At 40.0% G+C, this 25,079-nt stretch overlaps 1 protein-coding gene across 1 annotated transcript; it reads left to right on the top strand.

Moving 5' to 3' along the window:
* On the top strand, window positions 1-23,876 carry LOC108930858 (glycine receptor subunit beta). Its single transcript, XM_018746339.2, has 10 exons — window positions 1-339; window positions 4,930-5,075; window positions 7,194-7,300; window positions 8,143-8,210; window positions 10,980-11,206; window positions 12,284-12,366; window positions 14,904-15,044; window positions 16,943-17,095; window positions 18,498-18,787; window positions 22,916-23,876. The coding sequence occupies exons 2-10, from the start codon at window positions 4,954-4,956 to the stop codon at window positions 23,210-23,212; spliced, it is 1,488 nt and encodes a 495-aa protein (XP_018601855.1). The 5' UTR covers window positions 1-339; window positions 4,930-4,953; the 3' UTR covers window positions 23,213-23,876.
* Window positions 23,877-25,079: the final 1,203 nt, after the last annotated feature.

Here is a 25,079-nt window from a genome sequence, read left to right as displayed (position 1 = left end):
TGCTAGGCGCTGACAGGTGCACGGGGGAAGACTCCATCTTTTTGCATCATGATGTAGGGCAAAAGGACAAGACACACACACATACACACACTCACACACACTCTCACACTCACTGGGCTTGCAGATTAATACGGGGAGCGCGCGCGGATCCAAGCGTGTGGAAGAGCCGCGGTCTTTACCATGGTACTCGAGTGAAAGACTGGGGTAAAAGAGGCGGAGAGGCACCAGGATGCGAGAGCGAAGGCGCGCTGCTCTTTGCGCTTTGCCTTTGGCTCAACGGACTCTTTTCTGCGCGTTTTAATCCACGGGACCGAAGAAATATATTTCCGATCACACGCGGTGAGTGTGTGTGTTGATGCGATGTTTTTTTTTTCTTTTCATTATTTTCTTTTTCTTTTGCTTTTCTTATTTCGGCGTGTTTCAAATCTAGATGCGCCTTTCCGTCTCTCTCCATTTCGTCTGCACATCCCAACCCTTCGGCATGATGATGCTGGATGATGTTGCCCTGTGTGTGTGTGTGTGTGTGTGTGTGTGTGTTGTTACCCCCATCAAAGGCCGTATTCGTATTCGTTCCCCTTTCCGTACTCTGGGATGTGAGCCCTTTAGCGACCGTTAATTATGGGATGTTTACGAAACGCGGTGAGGGCGGAACGCGCGCTGCACGTGACACGACGCGCCTTCGCATCGGCCGCGTTTCCAGTCCTGTGTACATCCGTCTCCCCGCATCTCTAGTACCATTTTCTCAGCCATAGAAATGGATGAATAATTGTACCCTTAACATTGTAAGTTGCTTTGGTGTCAGCTAAAAGAATAAAATGTAAATCTTGCCTTGGCCTGCACTTGCCCTTATATTATAAGCTATATAGATGGGTAAATCGCTGTAACATTCACATTGTTAGTCGCCTTGGAGAGGGTGGGGGCGCTCAGATAAATGTGATGCATATGAATGAAAATCGCTCCGAACAACAGGGGCACAGTGGGCTTGGCCGGTAGGTCTGGGGTTCAAGTCCCCCTTGGGGTGCCTTGTGACGGACTGTTGTCCAGTCCTGAGTGTGTCCCCCCTCCCTTGCTCAAGGGTGCTACAGCAGGAGTTGGGATCAAACCTGTGACCTTTGGATCCAAAGGCAGCAGTACCAAAGTATCCAAATATCCAGTATCCAAAGGCACCACTACACTACCAGCTGTCCCTGGATTCAAACCTGTCACCTTTAGGTTCAAAGGCAGCAGGTGTAACCACTACAGTATCAGCTACTACATTTTCCAGCAGTACTGATATTATTAGTAAAGAATTGTGGACATTTGAAATAGGACAGTATGCAAACCAGGAGAGTACAAATGGGCAAAATGTAATTAGCATAAACCAACTGTGCACCTTTACATAAAAAAATATTTAAAGATGACAAATTAGTTGTACTGTACAAAGCATGCAGCATATTACCATTTTGTGTATAATTTCCACGCAATACAAAGTGACAGTACCCTAGAACATGTGACTAGATGTAATGTTTTTCATCGGACTGGGGTCTTTTGACTGGGATGTTTAAAGAATAATAGGTATTGTTAACATATCCTCGGTTCTGGGCCCGTTGTGGTGGAACAACCTCCCCCTGTCACTCAGAACTGCTGAATCTCTGTCCACATTTAAAAAGGCTCTTAATACTGACCTCTTCCAGACTCATTTCATCCATCATCTCTTAAGTTCATGTAAGGTGTAAATGTTCATGCTGTATAACTTTAAGATGATGTCTGGGTAAACCTTCACACAGTTAAAAATAAATAAAATAAAATAAAATTATATATATATTACCAGGAAGGTGTTTTGGAATCATGGATATTTGGATAAAGTTTTATGCAGCTACTTGTGTGATGAACATTGGTTCATATGGTGGAAAAAAACAAACTAACCGCGCTTAAGAATCACACGTCTGCATCCAAGTGTCTCTTCCTGCTAATGTAATGAACACATTGTATTTTCTATGAGATTTACATTGCTTTGGAATAAAGCGTCTGCTAAATTAATACGTGTACATGTGAATATTAACATTGTTCTTATGATGCTGCTCTGGTGTAGAGTGTTGATGTCCTGAGATGTCCTTCCCGACTTTTACTCCTATCTTGTAGAATGAGTAGACATAATACATGTGTTGGAAGGGGAATATGTCTTGTAGCTAAATAAAAAAAAAATACAGACTATTCTGTTGTTCTGTTCTATTTTAAAGTCACAGGTTGCTTCAAATGTAAATTTGATTCAAAAAGGTGGTTTTTCCTACTGTAACACTGATGCTACAGAGATCAATTTTTTTCAGCACTGCTCCACTAGACTTACAGAAGTGTTCAGTTCTCTAAAGACAGATATATAAAATCCTGCAGCACAACACTCCAAGCTTGCTCTGCCTATAGTGCGTGTTCCGCTATTACCATCACGTTTCATCTCCAGCGAGTGTTTTGTGGTTTCCGATTAGGATTGCCGTCCAGTCAGGATGATTCCGTTTTTCGTAAGCTTGTGACCTTTAAGAAAGTTCCCTGTGGCGTGTTAGTAATTTCTGAAGTCTTTGCATATCAAAGTGTTCGCCGTTCCTCTCTTTTCTAAGTCACTGATGACCCCGCATGCATCCAGGTAACGGTACTGGACTCAAGGCAGAGAAGCACTGCTAGGAATACACACTTATCCCCCATTCACTGTCTAACTGGTTCTAGAAGGTAGACCATATGCTGAAAAACCAGATATTCACTTTTTCATTGTTCATATACGTATATATTCATTATAATTGAAATGAATATTATGTATGTATAATCATCATTATATATCATTCATTCATAGATATATTCATTTTTTCACTCCACTATTTGTTATGGGAGGATGCGGTGGTGCAACGGGTTTGGCCTGTGCCTGCTCTCTGGTGGGTCTGGGGTTTGAGTCCCGCTTGGGGTGCCTTGCGATGGACTGGCGTCCTGTCCCGTGTGTGTCCCCTCTCCCTGCAGCCCAATTACCTGCGTTGTCGGGTTAGGCTCCGGTTTGCTGCGACCCCCCTTGGGATAAGTGATTTCAGTGTGTGTGTGTTTTTGTTATAGTGAAAATTTTGATTTTGTTACACTAACATCCAAAGTCCACTTCCAAATCACCCAAAAAGACACCTAATATAATAAGCAAAAAGTATTGTAATGCATTAAAATAGAATGAACAGCAATAACTGCATTGTATACTTATGATTTTTACTTTTGTATACTTATGACTTATGTATGATTTTCATGTCTGCACATTTTCAAGTGGTTTTACTTTTTTGTTCTTCGTTCCTGAAAATAATTTCTAAAAGTCATTTTCCAGTTCAGCCGCGTCTGCAAAACTTTTGTGAATCCCACATGGTTGTGGTAACAAACATAGGCCCATCGGTAAAAATATTCCTCACAATTCTGCAGCTCAGAGCTTTTTTAAAGTCTGTATTTGGAATAGTGATCATTTCTTTTCCCTCCTACTGTAAGTTATAAGAAACTAGTTAAAGATTTGTTATTTTGTTCTTGCTATTTTTAAGGTGTTCTGGGTCTATAGGAAAACAGATAATGGAGGAAATTTCAGTTTCATGACAGATGAACACGAAGGGTCTTGTGTGGATGAAATAAAAAAAAAATGATATTGAAGTAAACTTACTGTTACAGTGTGCGTGGGCTGGCTTCAGGAAGATAAACACATACAAATAAATTAAATTGGAAAATTAAAATGGTGCAAAACAGAGTATACGAACACGAGGGTGCACAAGCGAGACCATAGGGAGCCACAGGGTGCACAGTTCCCACAATTCAGTGCGTCTCACAATCTTCCTCACAGAGGCACACTTTTCATTATCATTATTATTTTTTTTTCAATGGGGTCTCAACTTATTAAGGAAAATCAGATGTTCCGGACTGGATAAATTGAAATCCTGACTGATTTACGATAAGTGGTATTAGTAATATGTGAGCGGACAGGTGAAAGTCCAGATACTGGGAGACTGAATAATGAGGAATGCGTGTATCCTGTTTTACGTGGAAGTCACGTATACAAAGATCACCAAAATGACCGATATAGCCTTTGTTCTAATCCAAGTGAAAGCATAATGATTACTGTGACAAAGTTAATGTAGAAGAGAAGCTGGCGTTTTAATTTATTTATTCATTTAGCTGACACCTTTGACCCTGCCAACTTGTAGTTTACAAGTTTATGGGGAAGGTGGTTTTTCTAGGAGCAATTAAGGGTATGTTCCCAGCTCAAAGGCACAGCTGTGGGAGCAGGAATTCAAACCAAGGGCCTTCAGACTGAAAAACAGCGGTTTGCTGCAGAAATTTTAGCAAAAAGTTCAGTCAAGTGTTTGTTTTTTTCAGTTTCTCTAGAAAATTTTTAATACTCTATTACAGTATTAATTAAGAGTACCGTAAGCGAAAACTCACAACAGAGCAAGAATAATGTTAATAACATTAATGAGTCTGTTCACTTTCTCCTGGACCAGTGGAACTAGACAGGGTGAGATGGCTCTAGTCTTACTGACCTCACAGAGGAGCCACCTCATATCCTCTTCACGTAGATGCAAATGCAATCAAAGCCATCATTTTCTCCTGTGTGTCGGATATACAGCCCCCCGTTAACCCTGAACTCATCATTCAGATGTTCAAGATGCCATAAAGCTCGGTGTCATAAATTTATGATTAAATACGAATTCAGAATGTCTGATGTTCTGCCAATAACATTGAACTTTATTACATATTTAAATGAATTCCACTGAGCATTGAAAAGAAGATACCGATGCAGTTGTGTTGCACAGTTATTATGGTTGAATCATAAATATTATCCTCAGAACATTTTATTGCAGATTTTGTTTCAAATAGGTGTCACGCACAGGGAAGCAGACAATGTACTTAAGGTGATGTAAATTAAATTCATGTGTCTTTGCATTTCAGACTTCAGAGTCCCTCCATGTGAAGATGCGTGTGTTAAAAGTGAGCGTCGCTCTCTTTCTCTTCTCCCTGCTAATACCTGAAGTGTCTGCAAAAGAAAAGTCTGCAAAGAAGGGCAAGAAGAAGGGCAAACAAGTATACTGTCCCTCGTAAGTGTTATGACAGGCCAAGAGCACACTCTCAGTGTTTTTTGTAAAGGCAGTGATGAATTTATCACAATTTATCAGCAGAAGCATCTTTTTTTTTTTTTTTTTTTTGCATTTCCAGCCAAAATAGATATGTATATTAGTGCACATATATGTAATACACAGTACTGTGCAAAAGTCTTCGGCACTTAGATGTTTCACAAAAATATTTGCTGTAGACACTTATTTAATGTCTTCTGCATTAGTGTCATTGGAAAAGAGCATAATTTAGATTTCCAGGCAATCCTTTTGCAAAAAAGTTACAGTATTACAGTAAGGATTTTGTATGTCGTTAAAGAAAGAAAGTATACACACAATCCGGCAACACAGGGTGTAAGGCTGGAGGGGGAGGCGACACACCCTGTGTTGCCGGATGGGACGCCAGTCCATTGCAAGGCATCCCAAACAGGACTGGACCCACCAGAGAGCAGGACCTGGCGGCTGTTGACAATGGATGGTTACTAAGCTTTGTAGGAAGTTTATTAATTAAGAGCATTATTTTTGGAATCATTCTCACTTTACAGCTTTTTTCCCTGACCAAGTGCCTAAAACTTTTGAATAGTACTCTATGTATAAGTATGTATGTATGTAATACATATGTATATTAGTTATATTATAATTATATTAATATATAGTATAATAATAGGGGGGTGCGGTGGCGCAGTGGCGCAGTGGGTTGGACCACAGTCCTGCTCTCCAGTGGGTCTGGGGTTCGAATCCCGCTTGGGGTGCCTTGCGGCGGACTGGCGTCCAGTCCTGGGTGTGTCCCCTTCTCCCTCCGGCCTTACGCCCTGTGTTACCGGGTAGGCTCTGGTTCCCCGTGACCCTGTATGGGGCAAGCGGTTCTGAAAATGTGTGTGTGTGTGTATAATATAATATAGTATATTAGTTTCAAAAGACAGCTAACATGGCAATACTAACAATAAGTGACAAAAAGTGAACTACCCTGAATTTAAATTAGATCTGAATCTAGAAATAAAGTGATTTAAGTCTGGCTATTGAATATTTACATGTATTCATATAGGTGATGCTTTTGTCCTTTGTGACATGCAATGATTTTACCCTATTTATAGCTGTGTTTTTTTACTTTATTAACTCAGAGTAAGTGGTGGTCAAAGTCACTACGGCAGCAGAGGGAATCTGAACCTGTAACCTTTGGAATCAAAGGGAACAGCTTTTGTCACTATCTTTCGTGTTGACCCTTTTAAATGGTTATGTGTTGCCTTATTTTAAAAAATGTGGCGATAGTTTACATGGCAGTTTGCTAAAACCTGGCCGTGTTGGATCAAAAAATTACTACACAATTGGAATCAGCACCTCTGTGACCCAGTCTTAACAAATAGTTGTGTGCATCACAAAGCTCAAATTTATGACAGGGCTTCCATTTGGAAATGTTTGCATACAGGGCCAACACACAAGGATGCATTACCTGATTTAAGAGTACAAAACCTGGACCCCAGAGCAATGGGGAAAACCATAATATTGCCTGATAATGTATATTTTGCCTTATTTCCTTCATCCAGGTGGGTTTACATTTGTAGAACCCAATAAGATACCTTTAAACACGCGGGGTCAATAAAGGTATGGGCATCCATCCCTTGAGAGTCATAAGGTCTGATGATTGCATAAGGAATATGGAGCAATTTTATAGGACCTGGTGCAGCCTATAGTGCAAGCACTGTTCCCGCATGATTCATATTACAGGATGGCAGTGGCTTCTGGATGTCAAATGCCTTTCATGGCTTCAATCACCACATCTAAACATTACTGCTGGGCCTTTCTGGGAAGTTTTTGAGTGCAGATTGTGTGGTAGATTTCAACGTCTTACAACCCTCAAATAACTGGAGGCAACTTTTTTCTTAAACCATGGCACAATATCCCAAAACACAGTTCAGGACTTGTGTGACAGCATTCCAAGAAAGACTGAAGCTGTTCTGAAAGAAAAGAGTTACCCTAATCTTTATTATCTCATTGATAGTAATATACAGACACCCCTCAACTTATACAACTTAGACCATAATGTTTTTCCACATTCACACTTCCTTATTTGTCACATTCATTTGTGTTCCTTAACCATTGTAGGCAGTTGTCTTCAGAAGACCTTGCTCGAGTCCCAGCAAACTCCACAAGTAACATCTTAAACAGGTTGCTGGTCAGCTACGACCCAAGAATTCGACCAAACTTCAAAGGTTAGTTTTATACTTGCTGACTTTCTTTTGAATGAAAAAAGTTACTTACATTCATCTAATTTCTTAAATAGACATACTTCTTACATGGTACAGCAATTATGTTCCAAGACTGGATACTCTGTGATAACAGCTTACCCTGCATACATTTATAAATGTACTTTATTGATGATTTGCAGTTGAATATACTTAATCACGCGGGGGTGCGGTGGCGCAGTGGGTTGGACCACAGTCCTGTTGTCCGGTGGGTCTGGGGTTCGAGTCCCGCTTGGGGTACCTTGCGACGGACTGGCGTCCCGTCCTGGGTGTGTCCCCTCCCCCTCTGGCCTTACGCCCTGTGTTGCCGGGTAGGCTCCGGTTCCCCGTGACCCCATATGGGACAAGCGGCTCTGAAGATGTGTGTGTGTGTGTGTATACTTAATCATTACTCTCTCTCAATTTACTGGGTTCTAAAAAAAAGGTTAATGATACATTTTTTGTTCTTGAATAAATGAGCATTTCAGATTTAAATGGTACCAACATTTAGTTTATGTTTAGCCATGCACAACATGGACTTGGCAGTGGTCTATGTACGTATTTCATGATCTTTTTCCATAGTGTGGTGTGGCAAAAGTCCACATCAGTGACGACTCAAGTGGGGTTATTACAGAAAAATAAAAAACAACATCCATGCACTGAATGCTAAGTACACGTGACAGCACAAGACTTGCAGCTTCTAACATGATCACCTCTCCCCTTAGGCCATCCCAAAGGCACAGTGTTTTTGTTTTGCCTTTTGTTATAAATATGAATCTTCATATTTTAATATCCTCCTATGGTCATGTATTGCGATTTGCTCATTGTAGGCATTCCAGTGGAAGATAAAGTGAACATCTTCATCAACAGCTTTGGCTCAATCCAGGAGACCACTATGGTATGAGAAACCATATAAGAATTATCCTGTCTTTTAATTCTGCCTGTATTTTTGACAAATTTATTATCACCTATTGAATTAGTACTGCAGTGAATGTACTGATGAGTTTGAATTCAGGGTTGTGTAATTTTACAGCAAATCATTATTCTAGTTGGTTTACTAACAAGCTCAAAAAGAACTAGGCTGAGTGCAGTAAAGAAGTTTACCAGCCAGAGTTCTCATGAGATAATGAACTAAACATTTTTTGACATGATTTTTTTATATCAACTTATCATTGCTATGTGAAGCAACATGAATGGAACAGAAGAAAATTCTCTTTCAGCTACTGTATTTTTCTGCTGTTTCATGCTTTGCAGACGGTACAATCAGGTTGAAAGTCAAAACTCATTGCAGTCAGACTTAAAAAAGGAACTTTACATGACAGAGTATAGAAATTATGAAATGGTAACCACCCTACAAATGGGATCATTTAACTGATTTCTGTAGGAAAAAGAATTTTGGTTGCTTCTGATGCAATATGGAACTCAAAACTCTGAGCATAGCAACAAACTTGTCCTCTTGCACTTTGACACCTTACTGCTGTCAAAGCAAAGAAGTCTGAAGAAATAAATACATGGATAAATGAATTGAATATAGGTAACAGTGGTTGCAATTGCCTATGATCTGGTGCATTATTCTGTTCTTAGCCAGGATGGTTATATCGTTTGAGTGCCAGGTGATGTAAGAAGGATTTTATGCTGCTCTGGAGTATAGCTATACACGGTTGATTCGAAGCTCTCTGACTTGTACGCACCAAGAATGGCAGAAGTTTCTGAATTTCAGTGTTGTTGCCTCATGGCACCTAGGCTGTTTGCGCATAAGTTCAAACCCAGCTCAGTCTGTGTGGAGATTGCATGTTGTCCCCATGTCTGCTTAGGTTTCCTCTGAGTGCTCTAGTGTCCTTCCACAGTCCAAACAAATGCAGTTCAGCTGAATTGATGATGCTAAATTGCCTGTAATTTAGTGTGTGTGGACTGGTGTCCCATCCAAGGTGCACCCTCCCAAGTTTCATCCCTAGTAATTCTGGGATAAGTTCTGGACCTCTCTGACCCTGAGCAGGACGAAAGTTGACGAAAGTGAGTGAGTACAGTATCTGGCTCTTGTTTTTCCAGTTTAAGGCCAGAATTATGTTAACTGATTTGGTTGAAAGTGAATTACAGGTGGCCCCCGATTTACGATGGGGTTATGTTTCGTGAAACCCATTGTAAGTCGAAAATATTCTAAGTCGAAAATGTATTTAATGCACCCAATACACACCTCTGCATGACAGACTGGGAGGTGCGGATCGCTGCCGTTGCCCAGCATCTCGAGAGCGTATCGCACCGCATATCGCTTGCCCCGGGAAAAAAAATCAAAATTCAAAATTCGAAGTACGGTTTCTACTGAATATCTGTCGCCAGCTCACCATCGTAAAGTCGAAAAAATCATAAGTCGAACCATCGTAAGTCAGGGACCACCTGAATCTCATTGCAGCTTGCTGCAGCTCCTGTAGTATCCAAATATTTGTTGTTGATGGAACGGTATTTAATCATCAAGATACCAAGAGACAGCAGATTATCCTCGAAGCCTGTTTATTCAAACAGGATGCAAGTTAGTGCAAAATGCAATACAAGATGCATTCTTTCTCAAGCGTGGAAGTGTGCAAGATCGTAATGTTTGTCTATCTCGTCTCTTGTTAGCTACGGACATCCCATTACCACCCCAGTTACCATCCCATTAACCCCAAACTAAATAGCATTTATCATATCGACCCTCCCAAAAAACATCCTTCCTACTGGCAGTATATGCAGTGCATACATCACTGTAACAAGTGTTTTCTGCACTGAACAAATTCCATTTACTGTTTTGCTTGCCATTGTGCCGAGTGTTTGAATACCAGAGGCTCTCTGGGGAGGTAATGCTGAGCTCCCGTGCACAGCTGGGATCATTCGTTGGTCGTTTGACATTTATTCCCTTCTTGAATTTCACAATAACAGTCCGCCTCGAAGTGTCTTCCATGGCCGAATCCCCAAAAAATTTGACCCGCCGTGGTCGTTAAACAAAAGCACAAGTGTGCTCTTGGTCAGAGAAAGACTGAACTTGCAAAAGCATTTGGAGGCATGCCTAATTTGGTGTAATGAAGCCCATTCTTCATGCCGCAATTCCCGTCGTATTTAAACACTGTGTATAAACTCCGACCCTCGTGGAAACAAAGTAGTGTGCATTTTCTTTGAATGCAAAATACACCAAAGGGTTGGTAGTTTTAATTGTAAACATAAATCAGACACCAGAACCACTGAAGCCAAACTTGGAGAATGAACATATGAATTGTGTTAGTGTTCAGTTTTTTAGATATTCTGCTTTCCATCCAGCTGTCTATCTGTCCAATCCAAGGCCATAGTGGTCCAGAACCTATCCTAGAAGCAGAAGGTGTGAGGCACAGTACATTTAGTTTGGACTATTGCCGAGCAATGATAGAGACACACACTCATTCATACATACACACACTCCTTAGTATCAGTTAAGTTATGTATGAAAATCCAGAAGGTAACATAGCGGTTGAGGACAAGGACTCATGTTTTGAAGAGTTGTACTATAGTACACATAAGCAACTAATTGAAATGGTTGAGGTGCTTTTCAAAAACTTCAGCTAACCATCACAATAATAATGTGTTTTTGCTTGACTTTGGGTGTTTTGAACTGCATGCAGAATTTGTAACAAATCCACTGTTTACATTAAATTGTGATCAGGATTACAGAGTGAACATCTTTCTGAGACAGCGTTGGAATGACCCTCGGCTCAGACTCCCCTCTGATTTCAAGTCTGATGCCCTCACCGTAGACCCAAAGATGTTCAAATGCCTTTGGAAACCCGACTTGTTTTTCGCCAATGAGAAAAGTGCCAATTTTCACGATGTCACCCAGGAAAACATCTTGCTGTTCATTTTCCGCAATGGTGATGTGCTTATTAGCATGAGGTAAGCGTATCCATTAGTCACCTGTTTCATTCTGTATTTTGTAGTTATAGATGTCATCGGCTATACGTACTTTATTAGGCAGGACAGCTTTGGCACATGATGGTATTTGTCCATAAAAAAGGCATATCTTCTGTGTGTATGTAGAACCATGTTTGTGTATCTAAAAAAAAATAGTTGGAAGGTGATCAGGAATTGTCGAAATTCTGAGTTTTGTACAGCTACTCGTGTGATGAATATTGGTCTATATGGTGGAAAGAAACAAACTAACTGTACTTAAGAATCACACGTCTGAATCTAAGTGTCTCCTTCTCCTAAGGTGATGCACAAATTGTATTTTCTATGAGATGTAAGTCGTTTTGGAGTAAAGTGTCTGATAAATGAATAAATGTAAATGTAAATGTAAATGTGTATATAGACTTGTACCTCAACTCTGGAACCCAATTAGAACTAGAAGTCAGTTTGAACTTGTAATTGTTAGTCCACCCACTACATAACAATCAATATTATCACAATCAATCAAGTATAATGATACATCTTAATCCTTTGATTCATTCACAGTTTAGGTACTGTTAAAATAATCAGATTAAGTAAAAATTAATTGAAAATACAATATGAAACTTTTTTATTCCATTTTCATGTTTGTTGTGCTATACGAGAAATATGGGGTGTGAAGAAAAAAATTAACAATTGAAAATATGTTTTTAACACACTGTTACTACTTTTCATTTACAAAATTAGCTAAGTATGTAATTCGGCCAGGAGTGTCCAAATTTTTGCATAAAACTGTATATAAACGGATAATGGCATACTTTTTTGCCAGGTGTAGTTCTTGTTAAAGTTTAACAAAGAGAAATAGCTAATTTCTCCTTCAGGTTGTACACATGCTGAAAATCAACACACTGTAGTATCAATTCAATTCAGGGTAATGGCCTGGATCAAGGGTACAACAGAAGTAGTAGGTGTTGGACCTGGGTCCTTCAGTAGCAAGATAATAGTTGTAACCAGTAATCTACCTTGGTTTTTATAGTTTTGAGACACTTTTTTTGTTTTCTTTCTTTCTTTTGTGTCCAATCTTAGGTTGTCTGTCACACTTTCCTGTCCTCTGGATCTGACTCTGTTTCCCATGGATACTCAACGATGCAAGATGCAACTGGAAAGTTGTATGTCAATTTTGGGCACCTTCTGTCTGCTTGCAGTTTTGCCTAAGGGGAAACCCTTAAAGGGAAAAAAATGTCAAGATTTAGGAAATAAATTCATAATTACCATAACCATGATGTATTCATAGCATGAAGGGAGACCTGTGCAATAGACAAAGGTGAAGGTCTGCAAGGAATTAGAAGTGGTTGTAGTAGGTTGGCGGAGACATTTCGGCCCACAAAAGGACATCTGTCTTCCTGTTCTTGGTTCCAGTGCCTATAGGTGACTCTAAACCTAGATCGGGTTAAAAAAACCCTAAGGGCCCAGAATGCCTGTTTTTGTTTAACTGACTCTCTGGAGATATTCCAGATTTTGTTGATTATTAAGGACCACAAAAGGATGGATTACTCCCTTCAGCCAGTCCTCCATTGCCAGTCTTATGGCTAGTACCTCCCTAGTAGCTCCTGGTTGCCAACATCATAATTTTGCTTGACAGTAGATAGTATCCAGGAGAACAAAGCATGAGGATTCAGTTTTGGTAGTGACACAGTATGCTGAGTCCCACAATGTTTTACGATTGAGATGGACATGAAACACTGCTTACAGTGTCCAGGAGGTTCTTGAAATTAACATTTATCAGTAAGAGGCCACTGAAATAAAACCTCTACAATGTGAGGACTGGCTGTATGTCATGTTTGACCCCTCTTGCAATGTTCTTCACCAAGTTATCTGGACAAACTGGCCTCTGAATCAGCTGATCCAGGCTCCACTTTTCTTCACTGCAGGAGGAGTTTAGTGAGGATGTAGTCATTGAGTCCCGTGTAGTAATATGAGAGTAGAGGTTTCTTGTCTTAGCTGCTGTTCACTACAGTATGTGCTGTTCACTACGGGCGAATTAAACTACAGCACGTACTCAGCTGCCATCTCTCCCTCCTTGAAGATCAACGAGTCAGTCTCTGACTTCACTGCTCTCCACTTGGGGGTTCAATACCTCTTCAAATTGTGCAGTTAATTGCAGGGCTGTGAAGTCGGTACACAAAATTTTCGACTCCGACTCCAGTAACGCAATAATTGCTTCCGACTCCAACTCCGACTCCACGACTCCGACTGCGACTCCACAGCACTGCCCAAAAGTCTCACATTATTTGGGGGTCGACTTATCCGGCGAATATAGGCCTAAACCTATATTATACCTCTAACTTTTGGAGGTCGACTTATACGCCAGATCGAGTTATACGCCGGCAGCATTTAGTTATGTACACCGGTACATTTAGTCGGGTACGATACATTTTTACCGACTCCGACTCCAGTAACCCAATTGCTTCCGACTTTGACTCCACAGTACTGGTTAATTGTTATAGTAAGGAGAACAACCTGTTTCCTGCTTATTCCAGACAGCTGTGACCCACTCCCGAGCTCTGCCTGTAAGCAAAAAATTAACACTACCTTAGAGGACTTGCAGAAGAAAGATGTACAAAATAGTGGTCACAATGTAGGCGGGAACCCTCAGACTGGTGTGGTAAGCAGTTGTAGTGTTTGAGGATAGCCAGTCGGGTGTTCTGATGTACCTCCATCGCAGTGGGTATTTTGGAAGACTGGGTTCCTACTGCTGAGTATGGAGAAGTGAGTGTCTGACTGGAAGCACTTGCCTGGAGGAACTGCAAAGCCTCTTCCACTTTATTGGAGGCATGTTTCAAACGAGTCTCTAACTGCCCAAATACATATCTTGTGCGCAAGAACAGCCTTTATGCTTTACAGTTCCGCTCGATTAGTTCTATTCTGCCACAGCCTTCTGTAACGAGGCGCATAAGCAAGACTAAGTGGATCCAAGTGCTGTGTTTGTTTACACAGTGCAAGATGCAGATGCAGGTGAAACACAGTGAGGAGCAGGAACTGCAGGAGAAAACAAAACTGTATACAAGATTTGGCAATTACATTCTATAGTTTTTCTTTTTTTAAATAATAATAATAATAATAATAATAATTTTTTTGTGCAATTTTAGTGGATGTTACCTGCTCTTTGTCAATATGGAGCACAATGTAGTTTGTGACAGTTTTGTAGTTCTTCCGCAGAAGTCGGAGGACATTTCTGGGTCAACCTCTAGGGCATGATGCCAGTCGAGTGGGTGGGCTCTGTGGAAAACCAAAATCAGTGGGCGATCAAGGATATTGTGCTATGGAATCCAGGAACATTCCTCGGGGTCAAAATCCCCCAAGTCCAAGCGATAGTGCAGATGGCCTCTTCAGCTTCTGCAGTTCAGAAGGTGTAAACTGAGCAAGCGAGTGAACCATATACCTCCAGCATTGGAGTTGTATCTAAAAGGGAAGGGGAAGACTGTTGTGATAGTGCCAAAATATGAGTTTAGGATGTGCTCGACGAGAGTCAGGTATGAAACGACTGAATTTATGCAACATCAAGATTTTTTTCCATACATCTAATGTCCTTTTAACTACAAATTCTATGTGAAAATCATATGGACCATAAAAGAGAATATGATTTCCCTCAGTAATAAATCTGTGCTTCACAATCATTTGTTTTTCTGTGTGTACTTGTTTACAGTTGGTTACACTACAGATGACCTAAAGTTCAGTTGGCAGTCTGGAGATCCCGTACAAATGGATGAGATTGCTCTGCCTCAGTTTGACATTAAACAAGAAGACATTGCATATGGAAATTGTACAAAGTACTACAAGGGAACTGGTAGGTTGGGTGTTTTCTTTCACTTCGGTCTCTGTGGTTACTGTTTCAGTGTTACGTATAGTAAGCATGTGTTTCCACAGTTTTTTCTATGCTTTTGAACTGTTGATTTGATGTACAGTTTGATTCTGTAAAGGAAAATGTTGCCTCGTATTTACCCCTAAGAACAAGTAATGTGATGTAATGATTTATTAGGCAAAACTATAATAATATGCAGTGCAGTATCTGAAGTTGACTAGAACTGGAACTTTCCACACAGTGTGTGTATCACAACTGTCCCGTAATCACTGTCAAGCTAAAATCCTGAAGGACTCATTCAGTCTGGCATTGCAATATGGTCTGGGTCCTTCCGAACTTCCGTACATGAATAATTCTCTGTGAGAAAAATTTGCTTACATCATTGGTACAAAATAAATGCAAAGTCATTTTGTTCTTCTAGAATTTCATTTTGGTAAACCTCTATTGGTGTATCTAGCTCAATCACACTGCAGTTTTTTTTTTTTTTTTTTTTAAAAATTGGTTAATGTGCGGTAAAACATAAGATCCCATCCATCTTCATCCCGTAAGTTATACCTTGAACTCTCATCGGCTGCCGGCTTGTTCTTCTATTCTCTTTTTCTATTTCTATTCAGTTTTTCTATTCTATTTTCTATTTTCTATTTAAAAAAGGCACACGGGCAACATGTTCCTTTGCTTTGGATGATAATTTGCTGTGAAAATAGTATATGGTCATCATTTTGGTGTAATGAATGTAAACGAATTCATTTAGGTTTTAGACTTCACATGTGCTTAGTGTTGTGTCTGTGTGTTTTTTGTGTTTTGTGGCATGTTGAAGACAAAAAAGTGACAAATACGCCAGGAAGTTCTGTGGTGTTTCCTTCAAATGGTCTTAAACTGGGGGAAGCGACCAAAGCACAGGTGCCACTTATACATGTTTTATATGTATAAGGAAATACATTTTTAGTGATATGCAGAATGTTCACAGAATTTTGTTTTACTTATGCTTTTCTTTCTTTCTAATGTTAGTATATTCACTCGGAGAAATTGTGCTGTGGTTCTCGAGGGACTTAATGGCTGTTTAGTGTTATATAATAATGGTGAATGAAAATCATTGTAACATTGAGGGAGTAAAAGCAGACTACACCAGAAATTCTTTTGCAAGTCTTTGCATGCTTTCACTGACACGAAGCTGAGTTGAATTGCCTTCAGACGTGCTGCCACGGCGCTTGTGCGAGCCACAAAGGCACTCTTTGTTACCAGCCAAAGGGTCGATCGATGGCATGGCATCTGTCAAACCAGGGCTCAAAGAAAACACCCGGAAAGCTTTGACGTTGTTAAACATTACATTGTGCTCCGAGTTGTGATTGTAAGGCACAGGGTAGCTTTAGAAGAGGGAGGATCGGTCAAAGGAACAAAAGGCAGAGTTAAACGTTAATCCTAGCCGATAACAGGCTGGAAAAAATGCGAGTCTGGGTTGTAAGATACCACGGTTATTCGTAAAGCCGTTTAAGGATAGAGCATCATTTGGGAATTGCATATTGCATTATTTGGGAATTGATCAAATTAAACATGCATCAGGCAAGACTTAAGTATTCAAAATTAAGTATTTTATTTATATATTTTCAAAAGGGCTATTGTAAATTTCCAACAAGTTTAAAAAATTATGGTTCTCAGTAATGCCTTTCTGACATAGATTTGGCATAAATCGTAAATAACTGAATTTTCCCTTTCCTCTTGCTTTCTTTCCATGTTTGAAAAAACAAAACTGTATTTTTTTTTAACCCAGAAACCCCTAATCTTTGTCAGTTTGTCTTGAGTATTTTATTATGTTTTTTTTCTATTTATGACTAAAATTTGGCTCAAACATAATGAAGAGCAGCCCGTTTCTCTTCCCCTGTCAGGTTATTACACCTGTGTGGAGGTGATCTTCACCTTGAGGCGCCAGGTTGGGTTTTACATGATGGGTGTCTATGCTCCCACACTTCTGATTGTGGTTCTCTCCTGGCTCTCCTTCTGGATCAACCCGGATGCAAGTGCAGCCAGAGTCCCGCTGGGTATACCCACCAAGCTCTCTCACCTGTTGACACCACCATGTGCCTTGACCTGCCTGTAAAAGGACCACCTACCACACTTCCATTCCATCATGACCCCCACCATTATCCCTCTGGTGTTATGTTTCCATCTTGTTATGACCACCTAAAACCCATCCTTGTCTTTCCGGTGGTTCCTCTGGTTCCTTGGAAAAGGGAATCGCGTCAGGTCAGTCATATTTTGTCCGTTGTTTTGGCGTTTGTGTCCGTCTGTGTGTGAACGTTAGGAAGCTGCCAAGAAATGAATGAAGTTGCTGCCAGGCAGCTTCTTGTTCAGTCTTATGGCTTATGTAAAACAAACATCTCACGCCCGCTGAAAAAGACCTTTTCAAGGTGATTATCTGAATTGTTCTGATAATAATGAGGGGGGAAAAGCACTTAATTTAGAAAAAAATACCTTTATGAGATGTTTTTCAATGCAGAGGGAAAATTGCAAATCACTTCATTAATCATGCTTTGTGTATTTTGCTTAATCTTTAAAAGTTTGTTTTATGGTAAAATTAAAATGTTCATGTTTTATGCAAGTGTGCCCTTGTGCCTGACCTCAATTGTCCCTTGAGAACTCATTACGGTTTCAAAAATGTGTGAGTATTGAAGTGTTTTGCTGCTCTCTTTTTGATGTTAGAAATTCTAGTTTCATTCCCGAATGAACAAGAATGAATGAGAAAAGTAGAAAAGTATATGTAATTATATTTCCCCGCCATTTAGTAATTCTGACTTTTCCGTTGTTTAGTAATTTATCACAGTTGTCTTCCATGAGGCAAGAGATCTTCAAAATTATGTTTGTGGGTTATATATCATGATTGGATGATATGCTACACTTTGCATTACTTTGGAAACCCTACAATTGCAGCAGGATCAGGGTAAGGCATTTTGTAATACTCATCCCTCACATAACAGGGTCCTATTCGATGAAATATCACTATCACAGCTTGTGGAATTATGTACCTTTCTATAATTTTTACATTTATTTATTTAGCAGACGCTTTTCTCCAAAGCGATTTCCAGTGAATTCTATGCAGTGTTATCAGCCCACACACCTTATTCACCGCGGTGACTTACACTGCTAGATACACTACTTACACTGGGTCACTCATCCATACATCAGTGGAACACAGACTCTCTGTCACTCACGCACTATGGGTGAACCTGAATAGCATGTCTTTGGACTGTGGGAGGAAACCAGGGCACTCAGAGGAAACCCACACAGACACAGAGCGAACATGCAAACTCCACACAGACTAAATGGGGATCGCTGTGCCACCCAACGTAACACCCTAATATTTCTATAATGTTAAGTGAGGGATGAGTATTCAGAGTTTCTGATGAGAAAGACGTCACCAGCAGTACATTTTCTTTGGTTCAGGTATTCTGTCGGTGCTGTCGCTGTCTTCAGAGTGTACCTCTCTGGCCTCGGAGCTCCCCAAAGTGTCATATGTCAAAGCCATCGACATCTGGCTAATTGCCTGCCTGCTGTTTGGCTTTGCCTCCTTGGTGGAGTATGCAGTGGTCCAGGTAATGCTCAACAATCCCAAGATGATTGAGGCGGAGAAGGCCAGAATGGCGAGCAGAGAGAAGGCAGTGGGAAACGCTCAGGCAAAGAGTAACACAGTCAATGGGACTGGAGGAACCCCGATGCACGTCAGCACCCTCCAGGTGAGTACAAGCGCAGAATGAGCTTCAGACTCAGTTCCTGAAAGCTCCCTCTGTCTCTCTGTAGTTCCCCCGGCTTAACTGGGGTAGCTATCCATGCAGTGTACGTTGATGTGTTTTACTCTTGGGAGTGTTCCAGAACACATGGTGAAAAAAGCTGCAGTTTTCAGAAATACTTTGTCATATTGAACAATGTCAGAAGCAACAAAATAATTGCACTAACGAAGTAGTTAGAGAAGGAGGTTGGCGCAAAGACATGCATGTACACATCCTGTTAGGAACTGAGTCTGTCAGACCAGGTTTGTAATTAATTAATGTATTTATTGATCTGTTTTCAGTCCTCTGTCCATAGACCTGTATAAAATTTAGATAGTGTAGTGTATAACATTCCTGAAAAGTGTAAAAGTATTCAAGAACGCATATTGCCGCCCTTAAAAATTCAAGGAAATCATTTAAAATGGTTTACTTAACCCAAAATAAACTAAATAATAATAAACTAAATAATAATAAATAATAATAAAAAAAAACTTTACCCAAAATGGTTTACTTAAGAATCACATATCTGCAACTATGTCTGTCTTTCTCCTAATGTAATGCACATATTTTCTCTGAAATGTTTGTCGCTTTGGAGAGAAGCGTCTGCTAAATGAATACATGAAAATGTAAATATAAATGTAAAATGTCATTCTGTCCTCAATACTGAAGTCATAATGCATCAAACATAAACTTTTACATTTTCTCAGGTGCTCTCATCCTTTTGCTCTCAAAATGCCAACCATGAAACGCTGTATTGAGTAAAGAGCTGAATAAAACATCAATAAAGTGATATCATTTTTTATTTTTGTAGTACCTCGTTGCATGCTGTATAACACATTTCACAGCACCAGCATGCCTTCTGGATCTGATTAAATATTTGCAATTCTGATTTGTGAATGACATTACAATTTTCTTTATTTAAGCAGTATGCAATGACAGGCTACAAATGGATAAACAATAACAGTACCCCCACATCTGGAATGTACACTGTGCTGGAGTTGATCTAAATAGCCAGGTTGTGGTATATCTGAGAGACTGGGGAAAATGAATAATTTTCTTCACCATTTATTTATTTTTTGATCTGGACTTATAACAATGTCATACACCTGTGTAACAACTTTTCCTTATTTGGATTAACTTAAATTTTCGGATTGGCTAATAAGCCTCAAGACCAGTTTCTGAAAATCAGCTCTTTTGTTCAATTAATTGTGCTTTCACCTTAAATTTGTGTCATACTGTAGCAGTAACTAACTAGAACATGAGTCTTCATTTACATATACTATTTTGCTGACTAAATTCAAACACTCCTTATAGCTTCACATCTGGGAACAGAGACGGACAGCTGATCTTAAACCATTAACGTAGCTGTCTTTCCCAAGCAGATTTCAGTTGAATAAAACATTGAAATAAAAAAGAGAAATTAGTTTTACTACGTGTAGATATGTTTTATTTCATGTCTAACAGTAATTGTGCTGCAATTTTCATTCAGCTTTATAATCTTAAACATACATAAATTATCACGGATGTGAAAAATATGCCAGACTAAGATAATTCTGGTTTCAAGACAGCTTATGCTTTTTTAAATATATGCATTTTGTATGAATAAAACAACCTTAAAAGGATGTAGATGATCTGATGCAATAAATCAGAAATATATGTAAATCAAATGAATCTTTATGGTCTGCTGTAGGAAAAGCAAAAGCAGCACACTAAATTGTCGTGGCAACGATGGCTAAATGCCAGCATTAATTACCTTGTTAGACTTTAGGATGTCTATTTTATCCCTGTGGTACAGAGAGTGTGGGGGGAGGTGTTTTCCAAAATTTGAGTCCTTCAGGAAACAGGAAATGTCATTTCCTTTTTGGAAATATGGAGCATTTGATTTGTTATGGTTCTCATTTATAACTGATTTTATAACCATGAGTCACTGCGTGCAAACGGAACAGAACAGAACATTGTGCTATTAGTATGTCTGGTTAGTGCACTATTCCCTTTGCATTTGCAAAGACTCAACAGAGACCATGATTTTACCTCACCTCTCTGCTCACACCACCAGCACTCTTAGGCCTCCAACAGTGAAGGAGCAGGTCCAGGCATCATGACTTCTGGTTTTTGTGAGGGATCAAAAATAGGCCCATATAGGTAATCCAGCAAAGACGAGAGTTGGGTATGATAATGCAAGTGCCATGGTGCTGAAACAGCTGGCAAGGTGCTTTTAGCACTGGTTCTCACCTGTGAAATTAAAGCAGTAATGAAACTTTTTAAAAAAATGAAACAAATATTATTGTGAAATATCAAGCTGAGGAGAAATTATGACTTAGGACACTGTTTTTGTGCATGATGTCATTAACACTGTCGAGAAAAGTCTAAATTAGAGAACAATACCTCGAGAGGGAAATATTACACCAAACTCCAGTAAAGACCCAACTTTCAGTCGTATACAAGGTACATCAAAGTCCATTGGCCTTCACATTGCTACACTCATAAATCCAATGCCATTCCAGTTCCTCCTCTCCTTTGTCCGATGCTCTCAAAACAAGGGTGGAGGGGCGATGCTCAACAACCTTTCTTGACTCCAGGTATGAGTCTTCCAGTTGACTCTAAGGCAAGGTGGAAGTTCGTTAAGCATTTCTCCAAATCCGTGATCACAGTCCACGAAAGATCTGGACAGTAATATTTCATGATCTTTGAAAGACAGTAGGCAGTAAAATAAACCATCATGCTTTGTTGGAAAAAAAAATAATTAATATAATATTAATACATTTAAAACATAGCTAGAGGGCTTAATCTCTTTCCATCACTAGTTCCACAGTTAAACAAACTCAGTACATCCACTTAACAGTTGTTGCTTATAACTGTTAAGTGGACGTACAGACACCACTCTACTTACATAAACTTGACATGTAAATCTGGATTTACGGAAAAATTCTCGTAATACATATTAATATTTATGGATAGCACTTACGCAAAACATCTGAAATACGTTAAGCACAAGTCGGTGTAACCAGACAAGGCAGGAAACTGCATCTTCCCAGTTCCTGTGTGTTTTAAGCAATGAACTCATCTTCTCAACTTAGTGTAGTGCTTTTTTTCGCATATTTTTTTACCCTTTTCATTATTCACAATGCCTGGTGGTAAACATACACTTGAAGGAGAACGAGAACCATCTCGCAAGCATACAGCAGTCGATTTGGAGATGAAATCGAAAACAATAAGGAAGTGTGAATGTGGAAAAAGATTATCGTCTATAGCACGGGAACCAGGTTTAGCCGTATCGACTGTGAATACAAAGTGAGGGATGCCGGAATCTGACATATGTAACTTTTGACTTACATAAGGGGTTGAAAAACGGTCTTATTTGCATAAGTCAAGGGCTGTCTGTAGTGTGTTCAGTGTTGGTGTACATTGCCCAAAAACATTTGACCTCAAAAGCTAGGCTATTAAAATTTTTACATAGGTATTATAGCAAGATGGGGGTGCGGTGGCGCAGTGGGTTGGACCACAGTCCTGCTTTCCGGTGGGTCTGGGGTTCGAGTCCCGCTTGGGGTGCCTTGCGACGGACTGGCGTCCCGTCCTGGGTGTGTACCCTTCCCCCTCCAGCCTTACGCCCTGAGTTGCCGGGTTAGGCTCCGGTTCCCCGTGACCCCGTATGGGACAAGCGGTTCTGAAAGTGTGTGTGTGTGTGTGTGTGTGTATTATAGCAAGATCTGCATACCACAAAGGCACTGCAATGACATATTCAAATAATAAGAAACGCAGAGACAAATTTTTGAATCAATTCTGTTCTTCTGTCATCTCTACTACCTGCTTTCACAATGATTATTGATGACATACGTACCTGCAAATCATGCAAATATAAAGCAGAAAGAGCTTGTCTACCTGCACATGTTAACTCTGCACTGCTTTGAAAGGTAACTGCGAGGTTGAAGTTGTTTTATGAAAAAAAGTACTTCTTGGAATATTCACTGAAGTAAGTGCAGCAAATGTTGAAGCTGTGCTATGTTAAGGGTGACCGAGGCCTTTATTTTTAGAATGGTGGACTTTCATCACCACCATGTTGCCTGGATGACTCTTATCTTCTGCCTTTCTTAACAGGTGTCAGAAACAAGGTGCAAAAAGGTGTGCACCTCCAAGTCCGACCTGCGGTCCAATGACTTCAGCATTGTGGGATCGCTGCCACGAGATTTCGAGCTGTCAAACTTTGACTGCTACGGGAAACCCATTGAGGTCGGGGGTGGTCTGGGGAAGTCCCAGGCCAAGGCCCACAAGAAACCGCCACCGCCCAAGCCCGTGATACCAACAGCAGCCAAGCGGATAGATTTGTATGCCAGAGCCCTCTTTCCCTTCTCTTTCCTTTTCTTTAATGTCATATACTGGTCCATATATTTGTGAGAAAGTTGCATTTTCCACCTCCCTCCAATCCATTTCCATCAGTGTCTGTACTGAAGATAAACTTTCCCATCTATCCTTGGCCTTGAAAGCAAAACTGCCTTGCATTGGTGTATAATTCAGAAAAAATATATTTACTGGCCTAATAACCTGATCTTTTTTTTTTTTTTACTTTCTTGTCTAGTGTATACCGTTGAGTTTGGAAGGCTCTGATTATGCATTCATTCATGAGGGTTTTATCACTCTGACCGTGGCACTGAGCTCAAAGTCTGCTCCAAATGCTGCATATTAAAGTTCTGTGCTTTGGAATGGACAGTGAGGAGCAAGAGTGATGAAAGGTAATAAAAAAGTGATAAAAGAGTGATAAAACTTTTTAGTTTTTTAATACTAAATTAGTTTACATTGCATGTACAAAGTATATTAAAGAGTATATAATGAAATGTCCACAAATTATTATAATATTATTACTGTTAATAATGTGTTATAGAGATTCCTTATTTGATCACTGCATTGTTGTTCTTAACGCTTAATGACACGGCCTCCCTATAAAGTGTTGTGAGAGTCCACCACTGAACATGACCCATGCATTAAATTTATATATGTATGGACAAAATTATCCTGTGAAAAAATGTCCAAGCTATTAAACCGAATAAAACTCCAGATTTGTTGCAGAGGCTCTAATTTTAATGACCATGGTAATAATTCATGCAGCATGTTGACACATGCATATGAAATGCATTCGTCCAAGCATGTTCGGTAATGACTGACGCAGTGAAGTTTTCTGTGATCTAAATCCAAACCTGTACAGAATGAAGCATAATGCAAGATTGAAAAGGATTCATGTCAAGGCACAACATGCTAGACATACACTAATAAACTAACCAAGGCATACAGATGCCCCTCGACTTACGCAAATAGACCGTTCTTCAACCCCTTACATAACTCAAAAGTTACGTATGTCAGATTCCCCGTCCTCCTCCACCATTCAACATAGGCTAGCCGACCCATTATTATTGTTGTTTTCCTGCTAGCTGTTCCTTTCACGGGCTCCTTTATACATGCAGCATCCTTCACTATCATATGCACAGTCGATACGGCTAAACCTGGTTCCCATGCTATAGACGATAGTCTTTGTCCGCCTTCATACTTGTTTATTATTTCAACTCCAGATTGATTGCTGGATACTTACGAGACGATTCTCGTTTTCCTTCAAGTGCACGTTTAGCACCAGGCATTGTAAATAATGAAATGGGTAAAAAATATGCGAAAAAAAGCACTATGCTAACGAGAAGAGATGCGTTGATGGCTCAAAAACGCGGGAACTTGGAAGATGTGGCTTCCTGCCTTGTCTGGCTACGCCAAATTGCACTTAATATATTTCAGATGTTTTGAGTAAAATAAAAGTGCTATACATGAATAATGTGTATACCAGGAATTTTTTAACGTTAATCCGGATTTACGTAAATCAGATTTACGCAAGTAGAGGGGTGTCTGTATGCTACTTGCAGGTTGCATCTCGGTCTGGCATACTAATCACCTGCACCAGGTTTAGTGATGTGTCCCCAGAAGTGCACTATAATGAAATTTGGTTGCCTGATCACAGTGTAATTTGCATTTCCGAGAAACTGGAAAGTGGGATGAAACCAATTTTCCTAGAGGAAGGGTATGGGATGGGTGGAAGGAGAGCAGACTCCTTGCAGACATAGCTGTGGATCTGATTAAACCACCCGCTGAGCCATTGTGCCGTCCCACGCAATTCATTTGACAACGGTAATACAGTGCATAAAAGCATTCTTGCTTAACCACCAGTATCATGTGATAAGGCACACTTAGCTATTTTTGTTCTTTTTGAGTCACTGTAAGCATGACA

The sequence above is a fragment of the Scleropages formosus genome, chromosome 5 (assembly GCF_900964775.1).
Source record: "Scleropages formosus chromosome 5, fSclFor1.1, whole genome shotgun sequence".
Lineage (NCBI taxonomy): Eukaryota > Metazoa > Chordata > Actinopteri > Osteoglossiformes > Osteoglossidae > Scleropages > Scleropages formosus.
This window is presented reverse-complemented; position numbering and strand designations above follow the sequence as displayed.

Excerpts from the sequence above, each read along its gene's own strand:
- LOC108930858 (XM_018746339.2), top strand. The coding sequence starts at position 4,954 with ATGCGTGTGTTAAAAGTGAGCGTCGCTCTCTTTCTCTTCTCCCTGCTA. Across the intron at positions 12,367-14,903 it reads CAAGATGCAACTGGAAAGTT|TTGGTTACACTACAGATGAC; the intron begins GTATGTCAATTT and ends ACTTGTTTACAG. Across the intron at positions 18,788-22,915 it reads TGCACGTCAGCACCCTCCAG|GTGTCAGAAACAAGGTGCAA; the intron begins GTGAGTACAAGC and ends CTTTCTTAACAG.